The sequence below is a fragment of the Larus michahellis genome, chromosome 10 (genome assembly GCF_964199755.1).
Source record: "Larus michahellis chromosome 10, bLarMic1.1, whole genome shotgun sequence".
NCBI classification, from domain to species: Eukaryota; Metazoa; Chordata; class Aves; order Charadriiformes; family Laridae; genus Larus; species Larus michahellis.
In genome coordinates this window covers 10,875,184-10,900,848 of record NC_133905.1, presented here as the reverse complement: position 1 = coordinate 10,900,848, position 25,665 = coordinate 10,875,184, and the positions used below count along the sequence as shown (strand labels likewise).

The 25,665-nt window shown below is 42.5% G+C and overlaps 1 protein-coding gene across 3 annotated transcripts in view; it reads right to left on the bottom strand.

The window, feature by feature from the left end:
• Nucleotides 1-4,531: 4,531 nt before the first annotated feature.
• Nucleotides 4,532-25,665, bottom strand: part of MITF (melanocyte inducing transcription factor) — a 107,852-nt gene continuing 86,718 nt past the window's right edge. For 2 of the 3 annotated variants that reach the window (XM_074602252.1, XM_074602251.1), the window contains exons 3-10: nucleotides 23,818-24,045; nucleotides 22,616-22,699; nucleotides 21,147-21,242; nucleotides 15,209-15,326; nucleotides 11,935-11,991; nucleotides 10,867-10,942; nucleotides 9,049-9,196; nucleotides 4,532-6,278 (exon numbers count right to left, since the gene is read on the bottom strand). In XM_074602252.1, coding sequence (XP_074458353.1) covers nucleotides 5,877-6,278; nucleotides 9,049-9,196; nucleotides 10,867-10,942; nucleotides 11,935-11,991; nucleotides 15,209-15,326; nucleotides 21,147-21,242; nucleotides 22,616-22,699; nucleotides 23,818-24,045 — 1,209 coding nt within the window. In that variant the 3' untranslated portion in view covers nucleotides 4,532-5,876. The remainder of the gene's footprint in view (nucleotides 6,279-9,048; nucleotides 9,197-10,866; nucleotides 10,943-11,934; nucleotides 11,992-15,208; nucleotides 15,327-21,146; nucleotides 21,243-22,615; nucleotides 22,700-23,817; nucleotides 24,046-25,665) is intronic. The other variant, XM_074602250.1, reaches the window with a different exon arrangement.

Genomic DNA, 25,665 nt, shown 5'->3' with positions numbered 1-25,665 from the left:
TGGGGAGCTCGGGGATGGGGTGCAAACGGCAGCGCAACGGGCTGGGAGCTGCCTCCCCTCCAGGGAACTGCAAATGAGAGCATCCCTCCACGCTCAGCACTGCCAGACTGCGACAGAAGCCTCCTTGCTCCTTTGCGATCCAGGTGAGGAAGTTGTAAAAAGGAAGAAACTGCAGCTTCAGGCCTCGGTGGAGACATAAGCCTTGACACGCGTCCATCAAGGGTGTTGCTCTCAAAAACTGTAGTTAAAAATGGAGCAGTTTCAGGTAAGGGTGCACTTCAGATCACAGGCAAAGACAACGGCGACGGTCAGAGCGCACACATTTAACCCACGAGCCAGCATCCTAGTAAGCCTTATCGATCTTAATTTTTTCAAGCTGTTCCCCTGCAATTTTAAGCAAGTGCATTTCAAAGGAGCTGGAGAAACGGGGAGTACAACCACCAGTCGGTGCCAGGACCGACCCCAGATGCAACAGCAAAAGGAGCAGCAGCCGCTGAACCCGCGGAGGTGGCTCAATCACCATCTCCTTCCCGGCACCGGGAGCTGCCGAGCTCCCAGGTGCGTCTCCATAGAAGGAAAACAGGATGCGGTGACATGGTGGCAGCATCCTGCCGTGCCACCACACCACGTAGCCAAGCCCCGCAGCATCCCACAGCCCGGCCACGGGGATTTCCAGCAAACCAGACCCCACCAGCCAGTGGCAGCCTTATTTTTAACATCCACTTTCTTACCCTGCAGAGAATTTTTCAGGCTTGCCTAAAGGAACTACAAGGCTTCTAAGCAGACCTGCCACCACCTCTTTGGTGACACACATTGATCAACTGCCTACAGCCATTACCCCCATGATGGGTTTTCTTCCTGCTCCTCCCAGGTTCCGCAATCCAGCCAAAACTTGGAGCCGTTCCCACCAACAGCAAGAAATTCACCCCCAAAACCCAACGCTAGCACAACTGACCACCAACAGGAAAACCAAAATACACCTAAAAACTCAAATTAGAAATTATATCCTAGGCTGCTGATAATAGATTTCCTGTTGCAGTACTACAACGCCACATTCTAATACTGTGCTGAATTTCTAAGAAATAGCATCACAAAGCCTGCTGGAAACACTCACCAGCTTCAACTCTGGTAACTTCCACAAAGAGGGAGCAGGGATTTGCTACTGTTGTCCTAGTGGAGTCAGGTAGCTTTGCCCAGCATTCTTATTTGGTTGGTTTTTAAATTGAATGATGCAGGACAGCTAGTAATTTTTAATTGCAACTGAATTAAGTACTTTCTACTCCTAATAGGTACCAAATTTTCAAGACAGGCCAAATTCAAAACTTGTTGTTTGTATTCAGGGTTTAAAACCCATGAGATAACAGGCATTAACCTCCACTGCTGCTGCAGCGACGACCACAGGGATGGGGAGGACTCCATGCTGTGAGCACAGTAAGCGACAGCCTGTGGAAGAACAAGACCAGGAGGGATGAAAGCAACAGAGAGACAAGCAAAAACAACAAAGATGGGAAGACAAAACCAAACCCCAACCGGCTCCCATGCAGCACTGGCTGCAGCTCCCAGCACAGCCCGGGAGCGTGTCGGGAGCGGAGGGTTCAGGAGTGCCTCAGGGGTGGGCAGAGCAAGGACCGGGACCTCTCTGCGCGCAGGTCAGCTGGAGAAGGCGGTGAGGGGCTTCTGTGTAGGACTGCTGGGGGCAGGTGACCTTGCAGGAGTGACAGCAGGGCAAGGAGGTGCAGGTACCCCAAAGGCTCACCTGCCTTGACACAGGGCAGTGGGTGGGAGGCGATGGCAATGCAGCCAGGGGGGGTTGTCAGAGACCCCTTTGAGAAGGAAGGGAGGTGGAAGGGCAAGAGCCCACAGGAAGGGAGAAAGGGAACGACATTTTTCCATGTTCACCTGGTTTGTTCCTCACGCTGGACCATAAGCTTCAGGTCTAATCGCTTTGCAAAACCCAAGCGGGGCCTAATCCGTAGCGCCGTCCCCCCGGTGCTACCGCAATACAAACACAACCAGAGAGCCCTGGTGCCACCAGGGTTGCGGATGGCACCAGGTCAGGAACATGGACACATCCACCACCAAGGCACAGACACAGAGCACTGCTGGGACTTCAAATGCACAGAAAAAACAAGACCCACTTAAACGGAAAACGAGTGGCTTACACAGACGTATGTGAAAAACCAAATGCTTTAATCCATCTATCAAGAACAACAGTTCAAATTATTTCATTGGATACATTAATATTGATCCATAATTTACAGTGCTATGGACCATACACAAATTATTGCTGCAGTCAACAGCAGATGAATATCAACATTACAGTACCAAGCATCATAGCAAGAGGCAGTAATTAATGTCACTTTTTCAAGAAATATAGGTATTTATACTATTATCAACATCAGCTTCCCCCCCAGTGCATTTTATGTCAAACAACATAAATGTAAGTGCATTATTTTGTGCTTTGTGCTTTCCTTAGGTACCTTCTTTTTGCTTTTACAGGTTGCAAGAGTTAAATATTGCTTTATAGGCCAAAAGCAGTAAGGAAGAACTTCATGGTACTCTGCATGATCCTGTTTGTTGCATGGCTTTGGCAAAGTGAGAACCCGTAGGTATCCTGTCCACCTGCTCAGGGAAGCCACTGCTGGCCCAGTGTCACGCAGGAGACCGTCAGACTGGGCAACACCTTCTGTCCATCTCACTCCACCTAGTTCATGCCAAACCCTGCCTCCAATTGCTGTCTCTGTCCTCTGCCATCGATCCCCTGTAAAACGTCATGGCCACACGTTCCACGATGGGCAAACAGGCAAAGACATCTCCAGCCCATGCCCGCCTGGGGGTCCGTGTCTCCTAGAGATGTCCCCACTTCAGCGTCAACGTGCCTCCACTCAAAGGGTGGGCAACCTCAGAGGAGAGCTGGAGCCTCAGGAAACACGGGGTGAGGAGCGAGCAGGGCACAGCCGAGTCGTGTGTTACCCTACAGCCACACAACGCACGGGGAACACACAACGCAGCTGCTGGGGCCACAGCGACTTTTATCAAGAAATCCTGCTCTTGATACAACCAACTCACCTCCACACAGCATGTAGCCAAAAAGCAGAAGGCATGTCTGTCAGCGAGTACCAGTGTTTCACATAAGTTTGAAAAATATTTATATACCACAGTCTAGACTTCCAATTTCGGAATGCCCAGCATGGGCATCAACCCAAAAGCTTTATTCGATATATTCAGTGGTTTTCAGTTACTACACTCAAGCGCGCGCACCCTGATTTTGTACAATGCTGCAGAGCTGTCCCATGCTCATGGGGAAGGGCAACGCAACCCCATGCCACAGCTACAAGCATTTTACAGCCCTGATTTTCTTTACCTGTCACCATTACCAAACGGCAGCACCAGAAGCCCGTACCCACCTCCTCGACTCGGAGCTAACTACGGCACAGCTGTCCTGCAGGGAATATCCCAGCCCGGGGACCACCACGGCTGCAGCGCATCCTGCGGGAGTCTCGGGTCCTGCCCTGGGCCAGAGCGTCGCTACCCTAGGAAAGACACATTCCCAAAAGCCGTCTGGGGTGTGTTGGGGGAGAGGCATCATTATAATTTAACTCCAGCTCCTCCTTCAAAAAAATAATAATTAAAAAAACCAAATAAAAATAAAAACAACTTACAACCCGGTGGTTGCATCAATGCTAACACATAGCTCGCTGCTCAAGCGGGAACAGAGACGGCCAGACGCAGCCAGCAACAGCCACAGAAAGAGTGACATGAAGACAGACCCCGCAGTACGGTGACAGCAAGCCGTGTCCCCGCCGAGCCCCGTGCTCCTTACTGTCAGCGCCGGGAGGAGCGGTGCCAGGCTGGGGACACTTCAAGAACCCTTCCGTGGGGAAGCGTTTGGGTGAAAGCTCAGCGAGCCACGCCGCAGGCTAGGGGAAGTCCCCACGTTGCCCTCAGCTGTCCCATCGCTACCCAATTCACATTTGATTTCTGAGCACTAACTGCAGCGACCAAAGTTTCCCTATAAAGCCTGCCAAACTGGCACTCAAGTCACTAACCGTCTCACTTCTCCTGTGTAATTTCCAGTGTAGCACAAAGGAGAACAGGAAGCTCTTGGTTTCTATACGTAGGCACCACGCTACACTTCATCGTCCTATGAAACATCACCCCGAAGCTCTCTCCTATGCCACACTTCAGTCAGTGCTAGTCGAGGAAGACTACAACTAGAGTTTAAGGCACTTCATTCTGAACGAGACGCGCTCGCCTGCCGCTCGCGAGTCAGCTGTAGGCTGCTTTTGAGAAATCCATTCCATCCGTCCAGCTCGGAACACCACATGTCACCTCCGTGAAACACCTAGGCTTGATATAATACAAGTATAACTACCGTTATTGCATAGGACTACACTTGAGTAGATAATGCACCGAACTACTTTTACAACATTGTTGCGTGTTAAAAATTAATAACATTGTTATCAAGTAACAGTTATTTGCAGATACAGTAATTTACTCTTTTTTTTGTTTTGTTTTGTTCTTTTTTCTTAAGTCAGCCCCAGTGCTGAAATAAAACACAAATTACTATAACGGGTATATTAACTATATAGTTATGTTTCCAAGCATATTACTACTTTTTTCTGTATCACTAAAAATAAATATATAAGTTCAGTTTCTCTACAGAGTTGTTTTATTACCTAATCTAAGTTTGTACTCTACCTTAAATGTGTTTAAAAACATTTTCAAAGTGAGACTGTAATATACAAAATATTCTCAAAATCTCTCTTAAAACACAGAACCCTGCATAAAAGCTTCCTTTCAAGTGTTTACAAAGAACGCAGAAAACTTCCAATGAGTTTTAAAAATGTCAAAAAATTGTTGCAATATTAAGAGGCAAAAATCTTACAAATGAAATACAAATATATTTAAAACAAAAAGTTGAGGATAACTAAAGGAATCCATGCAAATCAAAATATACTGTACAATGCAATTTTAAAAAAAATAAAGCCAATTAGATATGTACAACAGAATGTGCCCAGCTGATAAAATGTATCAATTTATATATTTTTTTTGCCCAAAGAGCGTATACCAACTTACAGTGCTCCTGCTTGGCTTACCGTTGGCAAGCCGGCAATGCGTGTTACAAAACGAAATAAAAATCTAAGAGAACAACTCGAACCATGATCAAAAGGAAAACCCAAATCAGCTCAGAGTAAAATTAAACGGCACTCTGAGAAAAGAGAACTCCCATCTCCCTGCAGTTTTCAGCAACAGCATTTTATATCGCAATCAACACAATCAGGATGTCTTAACACTTTTTCTTTGCGGTTTGTGTTCTGAGTGGAGTAGGGCGGGTATTTTTCCCTAAACACTTGTCTTGGAAAGACCAAGGTTTGAGGGACCCTGTATCTTTAAGGCAGCACTATTCAATTAATACAATTACAAATTGGACTCTTTTTCTTTTGTGTGTGTGTGTGTGTTGTTGTTTCTTTACATTCTTCAACTTTACATCTTGTCTCCAAGTAAATAGGTTGCATTTACAATTCTATGATTCCCCCCTCCCCCCCCAGTAGAAACAGACTCTTCATTTGTAATTCTATTGCTTTGAGTAGATTTGACCAGTTCAAAGTTCTTGGCGAATCCAGTTCACAGATACTGTACATATGCTGTACAATATTTTGGAGGCATTGGTAGTTTTAAAATAGAATATACAAGTTTCTTCACAAAAATTCTAAAAAAAAATCCTATATATATAATATATACACACACGCACACTCACTGGGCTACTGAAGAAGCACAAGGGGAAAAAAAATCAAAAAATTCTACAAAAGGTGTATTATTGAATCTACTGATCAAGAAACAAAGCAGTTTATGAAAGGAGTGCCAAGTGTATGCTAACAAGCATGATCGGTGTCCTCCATGCTCACGCTGCTCCGCCTGCTACTTGTCTTTGACGCTCCCGGAGACACAGAGGAAAGTAGTGGGTCAGTTACTCCGACGGGGGAGAGGGTATCGTCCATCAAGATATCTTCCAGTTTGGATCCCATTTTCGCAGGAACGCTGTAAGTGCCGGTTGGTTCAGTCACATTTCCAAGGTTGTCACTGAAGGTGATGGTACCGTCGGTGAGATCGAGGGTGGTAGTGCAAGACAGGTCTGTGTGGTGCGGCATGATGTCTTGGTTGCAGTTGTCCAGCACAGGCTCTTGTTTGATGACCCTGTTGACCATATCAGGGGAGCAAAGGCCTGTAGATGGAACAAGGGACAGTCCGTGTGCCCGAGCCTGCATCTCAAGTTCCTGTAAAGGAGGACAAGGAACAAATTAAAAAAATCTGAAAGCAAAAATCTGTCATTTTACACTCATGTGAACTGTGACTTACAGTTTCCTTCTGTTGGACACAAACCGTTTCCTCCCTTTCCAATAGCGACAAGTGCTCGCACCTTGTACGCTTCTGCCCTGCAGATTTTCACCTGAACACTAGTCTCCTGAAGAGGTGAGTAACCATCACCACACACAGGTCCTTCACATTCCTTCTTAGAACCTACACCGGAGCCAAAACCCAGTGCCCTGCAGAACAGACACGTTCCCCTCGGGCTCCTTCTCAAACCAGTGCCACGGCAGGCAAGTTTGGCATCAGGTCAGGAGAGGAAAGCATTTAAAATTTGGAAAAAAGAAAAGTGAAATAGCAGAAGCGTATGCTTAGTACTTTTTAAAAAGTCGTATGTGAAGGCGTAGTTTGTCTATATGACGCTTGTCATTTCCTGCTGACACACTGGAAGGGACTTCTCTCATTCTACAAGTCTGGTAAAGCTGGAAGTAAAGAGGTCAGCCAAAACTAAGCAACATTATTCCTGCACAGAAAAATTATAGGCAAGTCATAGGAAGGCTTTAGACTTCGCACACAGCCAGGATTCTTCAAGTCTTCACAAAAAGTTTAAAACCCACCTTCACATTTAATCATATAAGATGCACTTGACTGAAGACAGATAATGGAAGAATTCGCTTAAATGCCCTTTTTCAAATGCAGCAGTAAGAGAGATGTTTTGCTTCTACTTATGCATTATATCAGGCAATCACAATCACTGTTGTGATTGCATTGTTTCTGGATATTCCTATGACTGAGGCTGATTAATAGCCTTTTTTCCATTTTCAAGCTAAGACAACAAGCTTGTAATGGGCACGCTACAGAATCAACAGAGAAGGTGGAAGAAGGAAGTACACCTTCCATCAGCTAACGTGCCAAAATCAGGAGTTCCTTATTCTGTGCTTAATCAGAATCAACACAAAGAGGGAAAATACAGGCTTTAGGTTATTTGCTGACAGATGTATTGCCCATTATTCAAGGGTCTGGTTTTTGTGTTTATTTGATTGAAGAAGGAGCTAGAGCAGGCAGATAATGCATAGGAAGATGAAAGATGCTTAAAAAGTGATCTGACTTAGCTTTGAAATACCCCTGCTTGATGTTGCTCTGCAGAAGGGTTGTGCTTCTTTATCGTCTCACTCTAGCAAAGGGATTGCTCAACAAACTACAAAAACTGCGCTGAAGTTCATCTCAGTCTGTTCTATTTTAAAGCTGTTTACTGCCACACTTGACTCTCAGGTATTTCTAGCTTCATTATCTACTTTGTGGATTAGCCGTGCTGTGGGTCAGGGGTCTCCTGGCCCAACGGCCAGCCTGGCACGCTGCAGCCTGCTCGCAGAGCTCAGCTGTTCGCACTGCAGGTGAGCAGCAACATGAGAATCTCTGGGACACCACTGTCTCCATGTTATGTGCTCTTACACCCAACTCTAGATAGGCTTCTTTAATTACCCCTTTATGGAGGGAGGTGGATATCCAGCTACCTTTGCCCACCCGGAGAACAGAACTGACAATAAAAGCTGTGTAGGCTGCGAGGCTAAGGCTGCCTATCCAGCTTGCGGTGAAGGCAAAGGAATTAATTAGAGAAACAGAGTTCTCAGCCCTAAATCTCTACATAATGCAGGCTATTGGGAACCTGGGTGAATCTAACAAGGCAACAACCCATGAAGAAAACATACTCATGCCACCTACTGCTTTTCAGTGTTGAGGAGAACTGATTTACAGTCCTCCAGACTCCAAGGAACAAGGAAGATAATTAACCACAGCTCCTCGGACAAAAAAAAAAAAAAAAAAAAAAAGGCAGCTCAACATCCACAGCTCTTGGCTGTCTTGTTGCAAAAACTCCTGGAGCCCTCACATTACCCTCACATTAGGTGTGCTTCTCTGCAACTGCTCTCAGACAAGCCAGGCAGCCTCAACATTAAATACAGCTGCCAGTCCCCACGATATCTATGGGGAACTCAGGATACAGTGCTGCAGTGTCTGACACCAACACCGCCCTCCCCACACATTTTGTCCTGTGAGCGGTGTTTACCCTCCACTGGAAAGCAGATGACAGATTCCTGCAGAGCATCAGGGAGAGGCTGATCGAGAGAAGAAATAAGAGATCAGATGTAAAAGACTGCAATCTGCTGAGCTTCTCTGACAGATAGGGCCTAGATTGGTCCCCACACAACCTAGAAAACCCACAAGCAACACAAAAAGATTTCATTCATTGCCATTCGTCCAAAACCGCCTCATAAGAAAAGAAAACAAGCACTAAAGCTACAGGTCAAAAAAACCTCTCCAAACAAGACAGCTAAAGTGAACATATTCCTGAACAGGTGAACTGAATTTCATCACTGTCAACAAACAGATGATATATGGAGTCCCAATTCCTTAGGTCTGGCACCCAGAAAAGCCATATAAACCATGTAAATCTTTTTTATAGTATGGTTTGCAACTTATGTTGGCCACGGTAGAACAAAAATAGACCAGCCAGCCGTAAGTGCTTTACTAGAGTGTTGGGATTTTATTTTTTTAAACATATCCTGTTTTTTTTCTGGAAAAATCTCCGCAGACATCTCAGCATTGGTCACCATTAATTAAAATGGGGGTTCCTTCTAACCCACATTCCTACAAACAAGCTTCATTGTTTGTAAGCTTTACCGTTATTTGCAGTCACACACTGCAACATCAAGAGCATTTGCAGCTTATTTATCAGCAAACCTGTATTCTGAGCAGCAGATGCCTGTTGGCGTGTTCCAACTTCTTCTGTCTGTTCTCAAGCTCCTTTGTGCGTTGCTGTTCTCTTTGCAGCTTACGGATGTAGTCCACTGACGCTTTTAGAATAGTCCCCTTATTCCAGCGCATATCCCTTTGAAATCAACAAAAAAGGAAGAGTTCAGGCTCTCAGGGAGGCTTTATTTCGTAATCATTACCTTCCCATTGGCAGCTATGATTACACCTCATACATACATAACACCTGGCTAATACTTCTTCCAAGTTTATGAATGCAGAAGGCATTTGAAATGCACTAGAGGGGGCCAGAGCACAGCTATTAGGAAGCGCACTGCAGCCAGCCCCATCCAAAGGGTGCAGAGCCCAGGCTGCCCCCACAGCCCCCCGGAGACAAACCCCTGAGCCTTCTACACAGTTTGGGACCGGCACCGAAGACCGGGGGCTCCATTCGTTGCTTTATGGCAAGGCTGCAAAAAACCCAAAGCAACAACAAAAAAAAAACCCACAAGACATTTCTCAAACCAGGCTTGCTGTCTGGGAGATGCCCAGTTCCAGTTGGGGAACTAAAAGGACCACATATACGGACCATATATGACCTGGTGCTTCTGTGGGAGAAAGACCTGAAGTGCTTTAGCCCCCAAGAAGCAGCAGGCAATAGTCCTCCTGGTGGCACTGCATCACAGCTGTGTTACTGTCGGAAGAGAAGAGCCCAATACTGCAGCATATTCAGGTGCTTTAAACTTAAACTCTGCCTAAAATACAAATGCCCCATTTCAGCCAAGGGGTGATGGTTCTCCAGGCAGGGGGGATGTGGTTCCCATATTACCTCTCCCACGTTATTCCTCTCACACTTGATTTAGAGAGAGAGGATGCCTGCATCGTCTTCTCCCCCACATCATCTTACTTTGTTTAAATTAAAAAAAAAAGTTTACTGCAGACTATCAGACCAAAGATCCACCTGCCCGTAGGTTGATGCTGTGCAATACTGTCTTGCTTGCCTTAGAGGAAAGTAAAGAGCCTCTCTGAAGAGGAGCTAGGAGTTGCTGTTGGGGAGAATGGAAACTCTCCCCAAAAGCATCATGGCACATTGATTCGGATTTAAGCGAGACTTTCAGGTTCCAGAGCAATTGCTCCTTGCTATTGAATCAGTGTTGGGTAAAGTTAAGCTAAGTTCGTAACAGTAAAATTATCTAAAAGAACTCCTGGGAAACTACCACAAACACTGGCAAATTATCAGTGAAGAGATACACAGATACGCTCTTTATTTTTCTTTTTTTCTTGGAGGGAAGGGGAATATGATGGCTCACAGAGGAACTGCCCTCTGTTTTCACGCAAAGAGGGATTGGTTCTGTCTTGCTGAGCTATGTCATCTAATAAATTAAAAGAATCACTTAGGAAGACAAGCGGCCAGGCAGCCAGCTAAGGAGCAAGAAGAGACTAAGGTTTCACATCCTGACAGCTCCACCTCTGGTACGGCTGTCGTTCCTAGCACTAACCCCAGCCCTGCCAAAGCACAGGATCCTGACAGATGCTTAGCTGCCACACAACAGTACACTGACTGTTTTGTGACAAAAAAATCATCAAATTAATATAAACTTAAACAAGTTCCAAAAGGGAAAAAAATAAACCCCAAAACAATCTTCAAAAAATAGAATGGAACCTTCAAGCATTTCTACAGTCATGGAGTGCCAAGATCATACAAGAAAAATCAGGATTTATATTTTTTTAAAATTCTTTTTCTCCCTTAATATTTTTTTTTTCCTTTTAACACCTCCCTCCCACAGTCTCTGGGCATGTAATACTTACGGGTCATTTGACTTGGGTATCAAAGTGCCTAGTTCTTTTATACGATCATTAATATTAAATCTTCTTCTTCGTTCAACTTTAGGAAAAACAGGACAAATGTTACAAGTAATATTCACACTTAATTACAACATAGAAAGTTTCATCAAAGATTTCTTTAAGGGCCTTGGAAATGTTCAAGTGAAACTTAAAATCCAGTGATTTATTTTGCTCTCCTACCCATGGGACACACTAGGACAGGACTTCTGTCTATACTGTAAAAATGTGGGACTGCTGAAGTGGCAGAGCTAAACACAATCTAAAAACCAGGATGGCTGCGTTAGCATAGGACTCAACTGAGAAGCATCACAGCCAAATTCAGAGACAAAAATTTAGACACTCAAGGGAATCCCAAAGCAGGAAAAGGGACAGAAGGTATAGTCTCTTTTTTAAAGTACTCTTCCAGATGTAGCATTTTGAGGATCCAAAAGTCAAACTTAAATACCAATTTTCCTGCATTAGTTTTTCATGCTATGGAATAGGCTTCTGAATAGCTCAAGGCATGAAACATTTCCTTTTTTCTAGTAGTACAAAGTATAAAAGGACAACTTAAGGATCTTTTAAGTCATAAGATGGTCATTATTTTAAAGTGGTTTTTTTCCAACTTGGAAATATGTATACCCTTCAAAAATGGAATTTTTTTTAAATTGCCACACTGAGGATGTGCCCTGATGTTTAAAGTCACAAACTGATCACATATCTAAGATTTTAGATTAATTAAAAAAAAAAACTGTGCAAGGTGGATTTTTTAAAAGCAACTGGATCAAATGTTGTTCCCAGTAATCCGATTGATAACAACCACCTGTTCACTTGACTTATTGAAAACAAATAAGAAGAGTCTAAAATTCAATAGCAGATTTAAGCACACGTTTCACAAGAATTCGAGATATTTGATCTATGGGCATAACATAATGAATTGGTACCATATACTACATGCAGCGTCCCATTCAGATTTAAAGCACCAGTATTCAAACACTTCATGTCTGAAATCATAACTAGGATTCATGCAAAGTGTGAAGAACCCAAACTTACTCAAGTTGTGATTGTCTTTCTTTTGCCTCTCCTTAGCCAACGCTCTCGCTTCTGACTCTGTAGGAAAAATACATGCTGTGCATGTGAATGAAGTCATTAGAATTGAAGTAATTCAAACACAACGTTTCAGTTGGTGAAACATTTGCGCAGGAAGCCTTATGGATATTTGTCAAAGCAATTATTACACCCATTCCAAGGGGTGAGAAGGGCCTGCACAGTCAGCTGTGATTGCCAAAACACAACGCTGGTGTTGAACTTCACCCCTGCACCTGCGGAGCGACTCTTCCCACACTTCCCATCCCGACTTCCGTGAGGGGAACTTTTCCCACAGAGGCCCTGACTCAGCAAGGTATTTGAGGACAACAAGCTGCTGAAATCCAACATACCTTCTCCTACGTTTACATCCAGGCAGCACGCTTACGTACCACAGAAGCTGAACCAGAGGAACAGCATGCTTATTGCATTGCTCCCTGCGCAGGATGTGAAGCAGTCAGGAGTCAGAGGTTCTACTCACCGGAATGAAGGCTACGTCCTTTTGTGGCACGTGCACGCACATCACCACAAGATTCAAGGTATAACTTAAGCCATCTATTAAAAATACTGTATTTTCCAGCTATACTAACTGTTCTCATTATATGAAAAAAAAAAAAAAAGATGGAAAATTCAACCCCTTTATTAGCAATATTGTTACGAGACAATGGTCCTTGCTTCAGGAAAAGCAAAAAGAAGAAGAATGACAACCATGCTGCACATCAAGTTACTTGTCTCCTCAACTCAGAACTGTTCTTAACCCTGGCTCTACACATTTGTTATGGGGCTCCAGCATGCAATAGTTCAGGCAAAAGCATAACTAAATTTGTTATTTTCAGTTCTCATTTGATCTTACATTTCTCAAGCAATTTTAGGTTTTTTTTTTTTGTTTGTTTGCTCTATCCCTTTTAGTTTTTAAGAAGGATGAGGTCATTAATCCTGCCCTGTTGCATTTAAATCTGAAAAAACAGGAAGCATTATTTAGTTTCGCAGTGAGGACAAGTGAACATGTGATCTATTATCCCAGTCCATTATGGAAACAAATTCCCTCACTCATTCCAACAAGTTTCTTCCCTGTATTCCTTTATTTTTATGGAATATGGATGATGTCCCACCCAATTCAAAATAACAGGTGATAAGGGTTTCCCTTGGAGTACAGGAAGATGACTACTTCACTACTTAGAATACATAGCTACCCCAATATTACATGCACTATAACAAGACATCTTCTACGCTAGGCTCCCAAAGGATCCCCCAAAACACTTGAAAGAACGTTGCATGTCTCAATGAAATTTGCCTTATGAAACAGGTATGAGGTTTGTAAGGCTAAAACCGAAGGAAACTGCACTCCTAGGTGAGGAGGATTCCCACTGAACGCTTCAGTAACTACAGCTGAGAATTCACAACCAACAACATCATCAACATCAGCCGCCTGGATAACAGATTGGACTTTTCTTGGTTCTTCATAATTTTGATATTTATACATTAGGATGGATAAAGGTTTCTGACAAATGCTAGACTTATATATTGCAAGCTATCTCCAGCCTAGTTCCAACCGCAAAATCAGGAAATGGAGAACCAAAAGACTCCTGCCTGTGATAACATGCTGATTTTAAAATCACTGGCTGTCAGAAAGCACCAGCAATAGCGCCTTCTGCACAAAGGCATGGCCAGATCAATGTCAAAGCAGCTGCTTTTAAATCTGAGTTTAATTCCGAAATCTCTCCTAAATCAAATGCAATCTGCTAGCATGTATTTTGAACAGAAAAAGCACTGATTTTAATTGTTTCTGTGTACGGGTGAACGTAGCATACAGACATTTAACTTAGTTCAGGTCTACTTTGATGTACTGAGGACTTCCATAAGACCACTTCTCACTCACTAATTTCCCCTCTCTTTCCACCTTCTTTGCCTGATCTTACACAAGTGTCTGCAGTGAATCCACCAGCCTGGACATCTGACAAGTTGGTTGTTTTGTTTGCAGTCTACAGCCACCTTTAACTTTCTATAACTGGGGCAACGAAATTGTGCGTAATGCAGGATTTTGAGTAGTTCTCATCCCCTCCCACCCTCCTCTTAGCATAGTTCCGTCGCCGTACAAGCTTTTCTTTTTCTAGCAGCCACAAATCATTGAGCAGTTTTGTGTGTCTTCATTTGGTGCTGCACTCAAATTTTGTGCAGTCATATAAATGCAAATATCCGCCAGCTCAGAGACGTGGCATTTCCTCCTGAGAAGCTGACTCCTGGGCTATTAAAACTGCTCTACTTAAACTAATTCCTGCCCAGAACCTGCTTTGCAACTGAGTCAGCCTGTGAGTTTTCACAACAGAAACCCAGAAAGATGACAGACAAGAAAGAAACTATGCCCCTACCCTAGTGCATACAGTATGACTCCCTGTTGGGCTTAAGAACAGCCATTGCTGGGTATTAAGATGATTTTGTCATCGGTTCTAGAACGGATCGACATTTGTTCCTCCTGCGCTCATAGCTTGCCTTGTATACTGTACCCTACATGTGGTTATATCCTTTCAAGTGAAGCAGAACAGCAAAAATAACGCATGCTTGAGAATAGGAAATTAAGTATTTCTTCCTTCAAACTAGCTTCTGTGCTCATGTGCTTAAGAGAAAGAGGCTTTTAATGTCCTCCTTCCCTCTCCTGGCTTTGAATATTCGGAGCGCTGCTAGAAGAACTGACATGACAAGAAATTTACAGGATACTTCATTTTCATCGCAAATTAAGAGATGCGTATTCTCTCTCTTGTGTCTAATTTTACCTTTTTTAGGATCTAGGTGTCCAGATTTCATATTACAACAGGCTATTTGTCCATTACTGCCGTCCTCTACTAGAGTAAAGCCTCAACATGTAGCATTCCTCAGCACAAATCCCACAGATACTCCAGATGTGAGGCCATTAAAAGTCTAGTGTTGATAGAGCAAATAATAAGCCCAAACTATAAAACAGCTCTGCAAGAGATGCATGGAAGCTTCCTGTTACACAATGTTTTCAATGTGCAGATTTCACTATAACAACTCGGGACTTTATCTTAAATTTGTCACAGTGAACACACACGTGCCCACACACAAACACAACTGCATTGCAGGCTAATAACGTCTGCTAAAAAAACGGTCTGCAAAGCAAAAAGTCACCCGTATATTCTTTCTCATAACAGAAATTATGTCCAATATCACCTGAATTCAAAACAATTATATTATTGCTCCTAGGTGGTATTATAGACATATTTACCTGTGAGCTCCCTTTTTATATTAGGAAGATTGGCTGGACATGAGTTGCTGATGTTTAGTCCTGGAGGAGGCATGCTTTGGTTGCCATAAAGGTCAATCAAATTGCCAGACACAGGCAACTGGAAAAGATAAACAAGGAAAAGGATCATTTGTTTTGCCCCTATGAAAGGCTTGGTACAGAAGAACAGAGGTAGGATCTGCTAAGAAATCTGTGCTCTTTCCCACGTGCAAAGAGAGCGTGCAGTAAGGTCAGCAACAGTCACAGATATGCAGGGGCATGAGGAATAAAACACCTACTTCAGGAAAATTTTGTCTTCTCAAGAATACGCAGAGGAGGTAACATGCTGACAATATTGTTCTATTGTTGCTCCTTATTTTTCTGTGAAACTCTTACGTCTGTACCCCCATCACTTCTCTTACTCAAAATATCGGAAAGAGCCTACAAACACTCCTGTAGGAAGCCCTCGTTTTTCCAGGAATAAGTGAGTGAAAGTACTTAGCAAGTTGTCACATGCTCGAGGAAGAACACTGTATTAATCAATCACATTTCTCATGTGATTTGAAAGCTACCTACACAGAAAACATTTAAGTTTACTTTAACTTACGTAACAAGAACACGCACCAGTAGGAGGAAGATTATTTTGACATTAAGTTTCCTCAGTAGCTTGTTCATTCTGCTGTTCTTATTTAGGCACGTTTAAGCAAGGACATTAATACAGAAATAGGATAGTATTCCAACAAGACTTATCAAAGCTACCCCTTTAAATGGAAAGGTATTTAAAGAAGTTTTTCCTGAGTGGATTATTTTACCCATCTCTTTTGTTTTCCAACTAGGTTTTGAAAAGACAGGTGTAAAGCACTTTGATGTCTTATCTGAGTAGCAATACTTCTTATCATCGGTGCTGCAAAGAAAACCAACCCCTCCAAGACACTGATCCTGCAGAGATTAGAGTATTAACTTCACACCCATGTAAATAAAGCCGTTGAATACAATGGAGTGAGTCACAGCCTGGACTATTAAAACTCCTACTGATGGTCCTTGCCAGACTGAGACCGATGAAAGTTTCTCTGCCACCTGGAGCTACCATAAGAAGCAAAGTCAACGTGCATCCCTTAAAGTACCACCAGCTAGAAGCCATGCTGATACTCGTCCTGAACAGACACTGTCCGACAACAAAAGTTAAGTCCCCTGACTCAATCTTTAAGCGACAGAGGAAAAACGTAACTGAATTCTCACCAAGATCCAGCCTCACCCTCCCCTTAGCTCTTGAACGCAATCAAAAAAAAAACAAAAAGAAAAAAAAAAAGAAACACCTACAATAAATGTAAGGTCACAGCTGCCCATCACAGACTATGGTCGAAGTTGCAATATTAACGGCATTAATGTCAGAGTGACCACTCCCTCTCTCACTGCTCTACAAGGCCGACCCTTGTATCTTTTGGCCCCTCAAACGCATCCATGACACAGACACAGCAATAACGTCATACACCCTTCTGACTTGGATGCGCTTTTTCTATTCATGCTCCTAAGCACGGGGAGAGCACAAAGAACTTGTTTGTAGCCCAGGGACTTGAAGTTCAGAATCAGACATGTGAAACCTAATCAGGAATTTTGAGGGTGGGGAGGGGGGGGACGGGGCAGAAATAAAATACATATTTTATTTTTTCCCCAGAAATCTAGAATCTAGCATCTCGAAGCTTGTGTAAAACAGATGATATTTATTTTTATTTCTCTAAAGGTGTCAAACACTGTGCCTGATTTCCTGTGCCAGCAATCACCACGAAAGGGAATGTAGTGCAGGCAGCAGCTGCTGATGAGCGTGCTGAAGTCCTGCAGGGATTGCAAGTACCAGAGGGACCAGACCAAGGGCTGTGCAACAATCAAAGCACAAGCGCTGCTGATGCGGCATTAGCTAAATAAAGGCGGATGAAGGGAGAAATTTGCACAGCTGAAAAACGTTGCAGGTTTGCATGTACACATGAATGCCTATCAAGGAAATTCACATTAGATAGAGGTAGACACCAACAATCTCAGTTTAAATCAGTGATCCATAAGCAAAGAGACTGATCGGCTTCTTTCTTTGACTACTTTTCTCAGCAAGCTGAACTCCACAGGGCAAAGCTGAAGTTCTAACTGTGTGACTATGTATATGGTCCACGCTCAGTAAGAGCCTCTGAGAGGCCTCTTCTCCAGGATGGCTGCAAGTCACATCTTTGAAACTAACTCCATAAAAACCCTTTCATCTGAAAAATATAAAGTGCAACACGTCAGCTCATCTCACATGGCTAAAATACCTGCAGTTAAGCCAAAACTGAGGCACATCCTCTGCTGCCAATTCTACTCCAGGTCCCAGAGGAATCAAAATTAGTTGACTTGTAAGGTAAGGTCAATAGTTATTAGTGCAGAGTTCAGGGAAATGCAGAGGAGAGAGGACTCCTATGCTGGGGGCACTGGTTTGAGATGGACAAGTTGCCAGCGCTGTGAGCACACAGAAGCAGTCACTAGGTTGAAATGGGGCAAAAAACCAACAAAAACAAAACAAAAGAAACCCCAGACCAAACACAGTGCTTATGGTGGACACAATGCATCAACTCCTGGTATTTATTTCAAATGCCTACTATTGGAATAAACTGGAAAAAATTAAACATTATTTGCAAACATTTCAGCTCTAATCTACTAAGGCAGTCACAGAATCGTAGAATCGTTACGGTTGGAAGAGACCTTTAAGATCATCAAATCCAACTGTTAACCCAGCACTGCCAAGCTGCCACTAAATCATGTCCCTCAGCACTACATCTACACGTCTTTTAAATACCTCCAGGGATGGCAACTCAACCACCTCCCTGTTCATCCCCTTCCACAAGTACAAAGTAATGGGAAAATGTTCAAAACTCCCACAGCTATTTCATTGGGAAGATGTGAGTCTCAAAACCGTGAAAGACATGGAATTTGATGTCTTTTTTTCTGGTGTTAAGGAGGCTCCTTCCCTGCCTTCACCAAACTCTAGGATCTTTCCAACTTAAATGCTTCCCTTAAGGCTTTGTTAGCCACTTCTGGCTAACAAGAAATTTAAATAAAGCATCATTCGACTATCCAATCTTTACTCTCCCAAAAAGTATATGAAGGAAGAGTGGCTTATGCCAGGCTTAGCTTGTTATCTTCATTGAAACAGCATGGTTTAAAAAGCCTTTATTTGTGGGATTTCGTATTTCTAGGCCTTGGTTTCACAAGGTGCACAAATGAATTACTGCTTTTATATAACAGAAATTTTAAACACAGTAATTATTACTGCAGACTCATCACAGTATATGTACAGGGAAGTCTGAGGCTTTCCTTTCTCCTCCACTACTCCAACAAAACAAGCACCCACATTCAGGTCATTCGGCCTTTATATAAATCATCGAGACATCAGCTGTGTGATCAACAGGGCTGTTTCTGAGGTATCAGTACACACTGGAGGGATTCTGTTCCCCGGCCCATGCAGCCTACAAGTATTGCGTTGTTCCTTTACCTACAAGCACATGCTCAGCGACAGCCCCTGAAATAAGACTCCCCTCTACTTCTGGAGTTTTAAACCACAGGAAAGTCACATTTAGAAGGGGAGCTGCATGTACTCACAGGGCTTTCCATGTCAGAGTCCTGCTAGAAATTGTTTAATTGGGTGAATTAGTTGTCATCTCAACTTGCCACACAGGAGTACTTTACACAGTACCCAGCAATTCAATTACTAGGTCATACCTACGCATATCGCCAGTACATCTCTCAGCAAACGAGTGACCATTTTGTGAGACCTTTCACCACAGGAGCAAAGCCAGTTAACTTGTGACCCAATACCAAAGTTTACAAACATTTCCAAAAGCAGTTGGTTGCAATGAGCCCTTTTCAATTAAGAGGTACTTGGAAGCTTCCCTTAGCTCGCTCTACACAGAAATCTCTGATTTTGCTTATCAATTAAGTACTGTTACCAAATGTAACAAACTGGTCCTTTTGTTCTTTGTTGGTTATGGAACAATAGCAGCCTTTGTCATAGTTTCAGCCCAGCTATTTATAGGTTGTGTCTCTTTAGAGACCATTTCCTCTCTTAATTTCTTCCACCTCTACTTAGCTCAGTCTACAGACATTAATTCCTTATTAGTAAAATGCTGGGTGTTTTAAGAGCTAAATCCTGTTCCAAAAGTAAAGTGTCTGTTACATCAGGCTCATTTTTTCCCCCAAAACCAATTGTTGGGAAAGATGGTTCAATTTCCATCTCTTCAGGATTGGTACTAGGTTAATTCAGAGACTGAAATATGCTTTTTGTCTCCAGCAACTTAAATGTATCAGTAAAGAATTTTTAATTCTGATATTTCAGATCCTTATTTTACAGACTTCACCACATACAGTCAGCAATTTCTGAAATTTCACAGCAAATGTGGTCCAGGCAGTTTTTACAAGGCTTGTGAGGGGATGCAGACTACCCTAAATATTGATTACATGGACTCATTGCACCAAAAGAAGGCAGAGTATCATTATGTGCTTGTGTGGAAGCAAAGAGCCACTGCTGGTGTCCCTATGAAACAAGAAAGGAAGAGAAGCACAAAGAAATCCAAATCCCCCCTAATTTAACAGGTCCCAATCCAATGGAACTTCAGAGAAAGGACTCCAGAAGAACCTGAATCCTAAATTTAAAAAAAAAAAAAAAAAAAAAAAAAAAAAAAGAGAGCGCAACTATCTTGAAGACTATCTTTTCACAGGTTTTTAATTTTTCCTCCCAAACTCCAGGATAGATGCATTTTGCAGGTCATCTTAGATGAAAGGAAAATTCATTCTTTCCAGTAGGACTCTGCAATTACTTCTCCGTTTGCTCAAAGGGCACTATTTAGCAAGGGATGGTGGTGGGCCGTTTCCTGGGGCATGTACCACGTCTCCGAGAGGGCTGTGGGAATCCGTGGGAGCGCAGGACTAGGTTAACATGAAATCAGACGAGTTCTGTCAGCAAATGTAAACCTATGCTACAAAATTGATGCTATGCGGTAAGCTGTACATTTTGGCACTAGATAAAAAAGAAACAGACGCCAGCCCAGGCAGACATCTACTCAGCCAGATCTAACAGCACTTAAGCCTAAGGCAAAAAATTCACTGGAGCTAACCTCCACAAAAGATCAAAATAAGATTATGCCAGAAGTACAATTACATTAATGCCCGCAGCAATGTGAACCAGCAAACGGAAACAGCAACTCCAAAGTAGCCTGCACCTTCCCTCGTTCACCGACTTTTGCACCTCTGTGTTCTTGTCTTTTCTCATGAGCTTCCTACATCCCCTTCCCCTGTTCAGTTTTTAAGCTTCTTTATTCCTTCCCCTTTTGTTCATTTTGAAGGTTGGTTTTTTAATTATTTTTTTTTCTCCCTCTAAATTTTGTAACATCTTTGCTGTCATCTAGCTAGGGACTTCTCTCCATTTGAAATCAGGTTAAACTAAAGCTATGGTGTTAGAGCTAACAAACTGGAGTGTCTCTGGACAGGGATGGTAACACATGCTCAGGTGTGGTGCACAATTTCTTACGTGAACATGACAAGACAGAGGAACCTGGGGTGCTGGAGGTTCCTCCTAGGCTTTCTAAAGCCATGTATAATGTCCGTGTCGATTTTTAATATCAATGGGTATGAGCTCACTTCTGTTAGTTCAGTTCACTCCTTACGGACTAACCTGCCTTTGAAATAAGAAAAGCGAAATTGTCCTTTGTACTCCCTCAACCTGACTCCAGCTTGTGTTTTTAAAGTCATGTTTTTCATTGCAACTGTATACCTTAAGTTCCTCAAAGAAAAACTAATTACACTCTATGGGACAATACGATAACTACTTAATTGCTTGGAAAAAAAGTCATGCTACAGTTTTGCATTCTCTCAAGGGAAGACAATTAGACTTAACAGGGAAACCAGAAGGAAAGGGTCATTGTACCGTATTCGCCATTTGCAGGGCTGGGTCCATCAAGCCAAGGATTTCTTCATTGTAACTTGACTCCAGACTAATTATGTCATCGATCACATCATCCATCTGCAGCAGAAAAGGTGGACAAAGAAAAAAGAAAACAGTTATCCAAGCCATTAGGATACAGAGGCTCGACAAAGCACTTCAGCCACACGCTGGCTCTCGGCAGCATGGCCCAAGCAGAGGTGCCTGTGCAGTTTTGCCATGCTCCAGATCCAACCCCTCGGCCATGACTCCCGCTATTCAGCCAGGACAGTCATCAGGTCATGACAAAGCTGAGGCTTCATGGTCTAACCCACTCCTCCCACCAGCAGCTACCCTGCACTCTCTGCCCACGGACACGCTGCTCCTCCCAGAACAGCAGAGCAAACAGCTCCCTATAGAACAAGCTACACTAAGGCTGTGAATCTCTCCGCCATGCAGCACTGCCCGCCTACCCGCCACCTCTTTCCTACAGTTTTGGGGTCAAAACCTGCATGCAGACAGCGATGCCCGAGCCCCTGACACCTGCAGGGGAAGGAGGGGGAACAAAGGCTTGCTGCTGGGTGAGAGGCTGCCCACCTTCAACAACAGAAACCATTGGATTCATGTCCCTCATGCACCCTCCTCCCAGGAAACACCACCCAAGACCAGCTCAGAGATGATTTTAGGTGGTACAAGCCATCTTCTGTCTGGGGCTGGGCTGGAAGGTGCCTCCATAAGCTCCTGCAAGGTCAGGAGAAACAGAGCCCTCCAAAACACCCGTGCAGGTGCTTCAAACTGTTCTGCGGGATTGAGTATTTCCTTTTTGCTCACTATAAAAAAGGAGCTTAAATGACAGTCATCTACAAAATCAATGCATAAAGTTGATGGTAGAAATGGTAGCATATGGGGGTTTTGTGTCAGATCAAGAAAGTGTGATCAGAAAGAATTATGTTGACTAAGTGAGGGCAAGAAAGGAACCAACAGTTACAGCACATAGCTGAAGTCTTGCTACTAGAAATAAAAAACCCTTAGCTAAAAAGTAAAATAAAATAAAATAATAATAAAAAGGGATCACTAATGAGGACAAAATACCATGAATGGATTAAAGCCATCTCATATCATTCGTATCATTTTTTTAAATGCAAATGTGATCCACACAGAAATGCAGTCGACATACACGCAATCTTGGGAAAACCTACATTAGAAAAGACTTCCTGAAGTGAGACCTTAGAGCACAGCTGATATGTTCTTCTGCTGCAGCATTACAGTGCTCGAAAAGCATTAGCCCTCTTGGGGTGTTTTAATGCACTTTTGACATCAATGCTAATAAACAATGTTGTTGTTTTCTTTCTTAAATACATCTTATATTCAACTTCTTAAAGATAATGTGGGGCAAGTTTATTTTCAACATTAATTCAAAGAAACATGCTCATTAGAAAGGGGACCTGTGCTCCAACTCCTGTGTCATCCAGTACCTGCATGCATGATGCTCGTGAGTGTGTATTCAGAGCCGGGCACTCACTCTCAACCCTGCTTTGCTCTTCAAATTTATAAAATCCCTGCAGAAATAAAAAGGAAAAAAAAGAAGAAAAAAAAAAAGAAAAAGCAAAGCATGGATCTGAGTTCATGGCACAGTCTCAGTCCCAAAAAGAGCATGATTTAAACAGTGTCATGCACACATGTGCCTGATGACACAGCAAAGTGAAGCTGTAAATATCTAGAGGGGAAAAAAAAAAGATTTGGGTACAACTGGGACAATAGCATGAAACTGTATGATTTTCATTTCTTTTGAAGTTATGGAGCACAAATAATTTCTCTTGCATGTTCCGTAATAACTGTTTCTCAAAGTTGCATAAAGTGTTCCTCACAGAGTGCATCTGTATTATCTGGCACAAAGGCTTGAGGGAAGAGGATGGGGGGGACATGAGGAGCTCTACAATTGTCTCTCATTTGTCATGTTACAAAAACACTGACATGATTCTTACACTTGTTAACATCTTTCAAATCATCTTCCTTCAGCACCTGAGCAGACATGTAACATCCAACTAGGTTCTTGCCAGCTAAGATTAAGACAAGGTTGTGAAGGACTTCCAGGCATAGGCTAGTGAAGTCTTACATTTGCAGCACTGAGCTCATCACAAAACAGCAATCAGTAATATTTTAGGATATATTTGGTGGGATAATCTGGCCTTCCAGCCAAGCAAGAGACTTGCTCAAATTTTACTGTGAAAGTATCTAAAATATCTCAAAAAGCTTTGTGTTTTTCAGTTATTTTTGCTATGCTCTTTGCTCTTTCTACACTGAATGAGCCATAAATAACATTATTCCAGAAAGCTATGGCTTACAAAACTGCTTTGTATTCTCCAAAGGTCAATTATTCACTGCATGCACCACGCAAGAGGAAGGAAAAAAAAAAAAAAGTCGTTTTCATAAGCATGAACTAGATAAATAGTTCAAAAAAGAGGAAGAGAGAGGGACAATTTTTTTTTGCCAAAATGTTCTATGCAAATATATATTCATCAGGCAGACACAGAGGCAGTAGTTGCATTTTCAAAGTTAATAGTTCAGGAAACAAGGTAAACAACATCTTAAGAATGAACAAATATGGTTTAAAACAGAAAGAACGCAGATAGCAATTCCATTTTAGTGAAGAACATGCACAGTGAGAGCATATTACCTCTTTTTCACAGTTGGAGTTAAGGGTAAGCATAGCCATCGGGCTGTTGGGTGCGCTGCTTCCAGTTCCAGGCGGCATGACATGATCACCAGGCTGGTTTGGACATGGCAAGCTCAGGGCTTGGTTGGCATGTTTGTTTGCTAGAGTGGTAGAGAGGTACTGCTTTACCTGCTGCCGCTGGGCTTGCTGAATATGGTACTTGGTTGGATTCTCAAGGTGAGTCTGCACCTGCATGACACAATTTAAAGAGTGCTTTATTGTTTTACAGCGTCATTACATGTGCTATCAATTTGGGACATAAATACCTGCTAAGCATTTGACTTAAAGTACAAACCTGGGCAGCTCCAAGGAAGTCAAGAGCAGTTCACTGATTCACATTTAGTGGCAAGAAATCAGTTTATGAGCTAGTGGTTTCTATAACCAACTTATTAATGGTAAACCAAGAAGTTCCACTTATTTTTCTACAACATGAGATTCCCCACTTAAGAGCAATGCTCAGGTTTCCCAGTTTAGACAGACACCCCAGAACCGACAGTTCTGCATTCAGACCTTCAGCTACGCGACATTTAGTTTTCACTAAAATATGGAGAAACAAGTTGCACTGCAGGACTCATTTTACTTGTTAGTAGCTACCAATTAAAAACCAAGTAGTATGATTGCTATCCTTTATCAGATGTCAAGTAATAGAGAGATCAAAAGCTTTGCTGTTGGTTTTTTAGGGTTTGGTTGTGTTTTTTTGTTTGTTTGTTTTAAAGTAGCACATTGGTTAAAAAAAATACACCATTTTTTGCCTACCAATTATTTCTCTCTCAGATATATGGCCTAAATCATATACAAATAAGACAGCCTGTTTATAAACACATTATGCAAATAAGATGCAAGAAAAGAAGTGTTTCAGTTCAGATCAATCACTGTCCTCAGCAACAGTTATTTTTGTATTTAAGACAAGCTTTTCAGTACTTAGAATTTTTTTATATACAAAATATGAAAAAACTCATACTGAACTAATCTTGCGCACCCTAAATAAGCGAAAGAAGAAAGGCAATATTTTCCATGCAGAATGTTCACCATATCCTGGAAACTCTTTAACAGCCTTCTTTGATCATTAATGTTTTTATCAGAAGGTAGAAAACAAACCACAATATAATAATACTCTGAGAAGTCTTTTTGTTTTGTAACAACAAAAGTCACTTAAATGGAACTGTTTCAAGCGACCACATATGTCCCCGTGTGCTTTTGTGGAGAAATTAAATAATATGTACTCGATACCTGAGGAAAAGGATTTCTTGTATACCATAAGCCTTCTTAGCAACAGGTTTTAAAATAAGTCTGCAATAACAACTCACCTGATAATGATTATACTCAAGCATTTCCAGCATACTACTTATAGGTTCCGAGAGATGCGACTGCAATATCCTTTGCTCTATGCTACTCCAGTTTGAGGGATTCACACACAGAAGCACCATAAACAGGCTACCCCAAAACAGCAGAAGAAACTTGAATGCCACTGGTCGGACTTAAAGTAACCTACGCTAATTAGCCACGCATGTAGAGAAACAAACAGTTCACACAGGGGCTCTTCTTGGAAGCTGTGCAAGTTTAGCCCTAAGTATTGGTATTATTTTTTTCTCCTGGCTTTGACGTCATGCTTTTTCATAAACATAAAAGGACCTTTTAAGTGATGGGCTATCAAAGTCAGATTGACAGTTGGCTCAAGGCTAATTCGCTATTCATCTTTCGTTCCAGTCATACTAATAGACAATGGTATTTTTCTTCAGCAGTAAGGTTAAAAGTTTTTAAGTACAGAATAAGAAATAACTGAACAAATGCCCTCGAGCCTAACGCGTA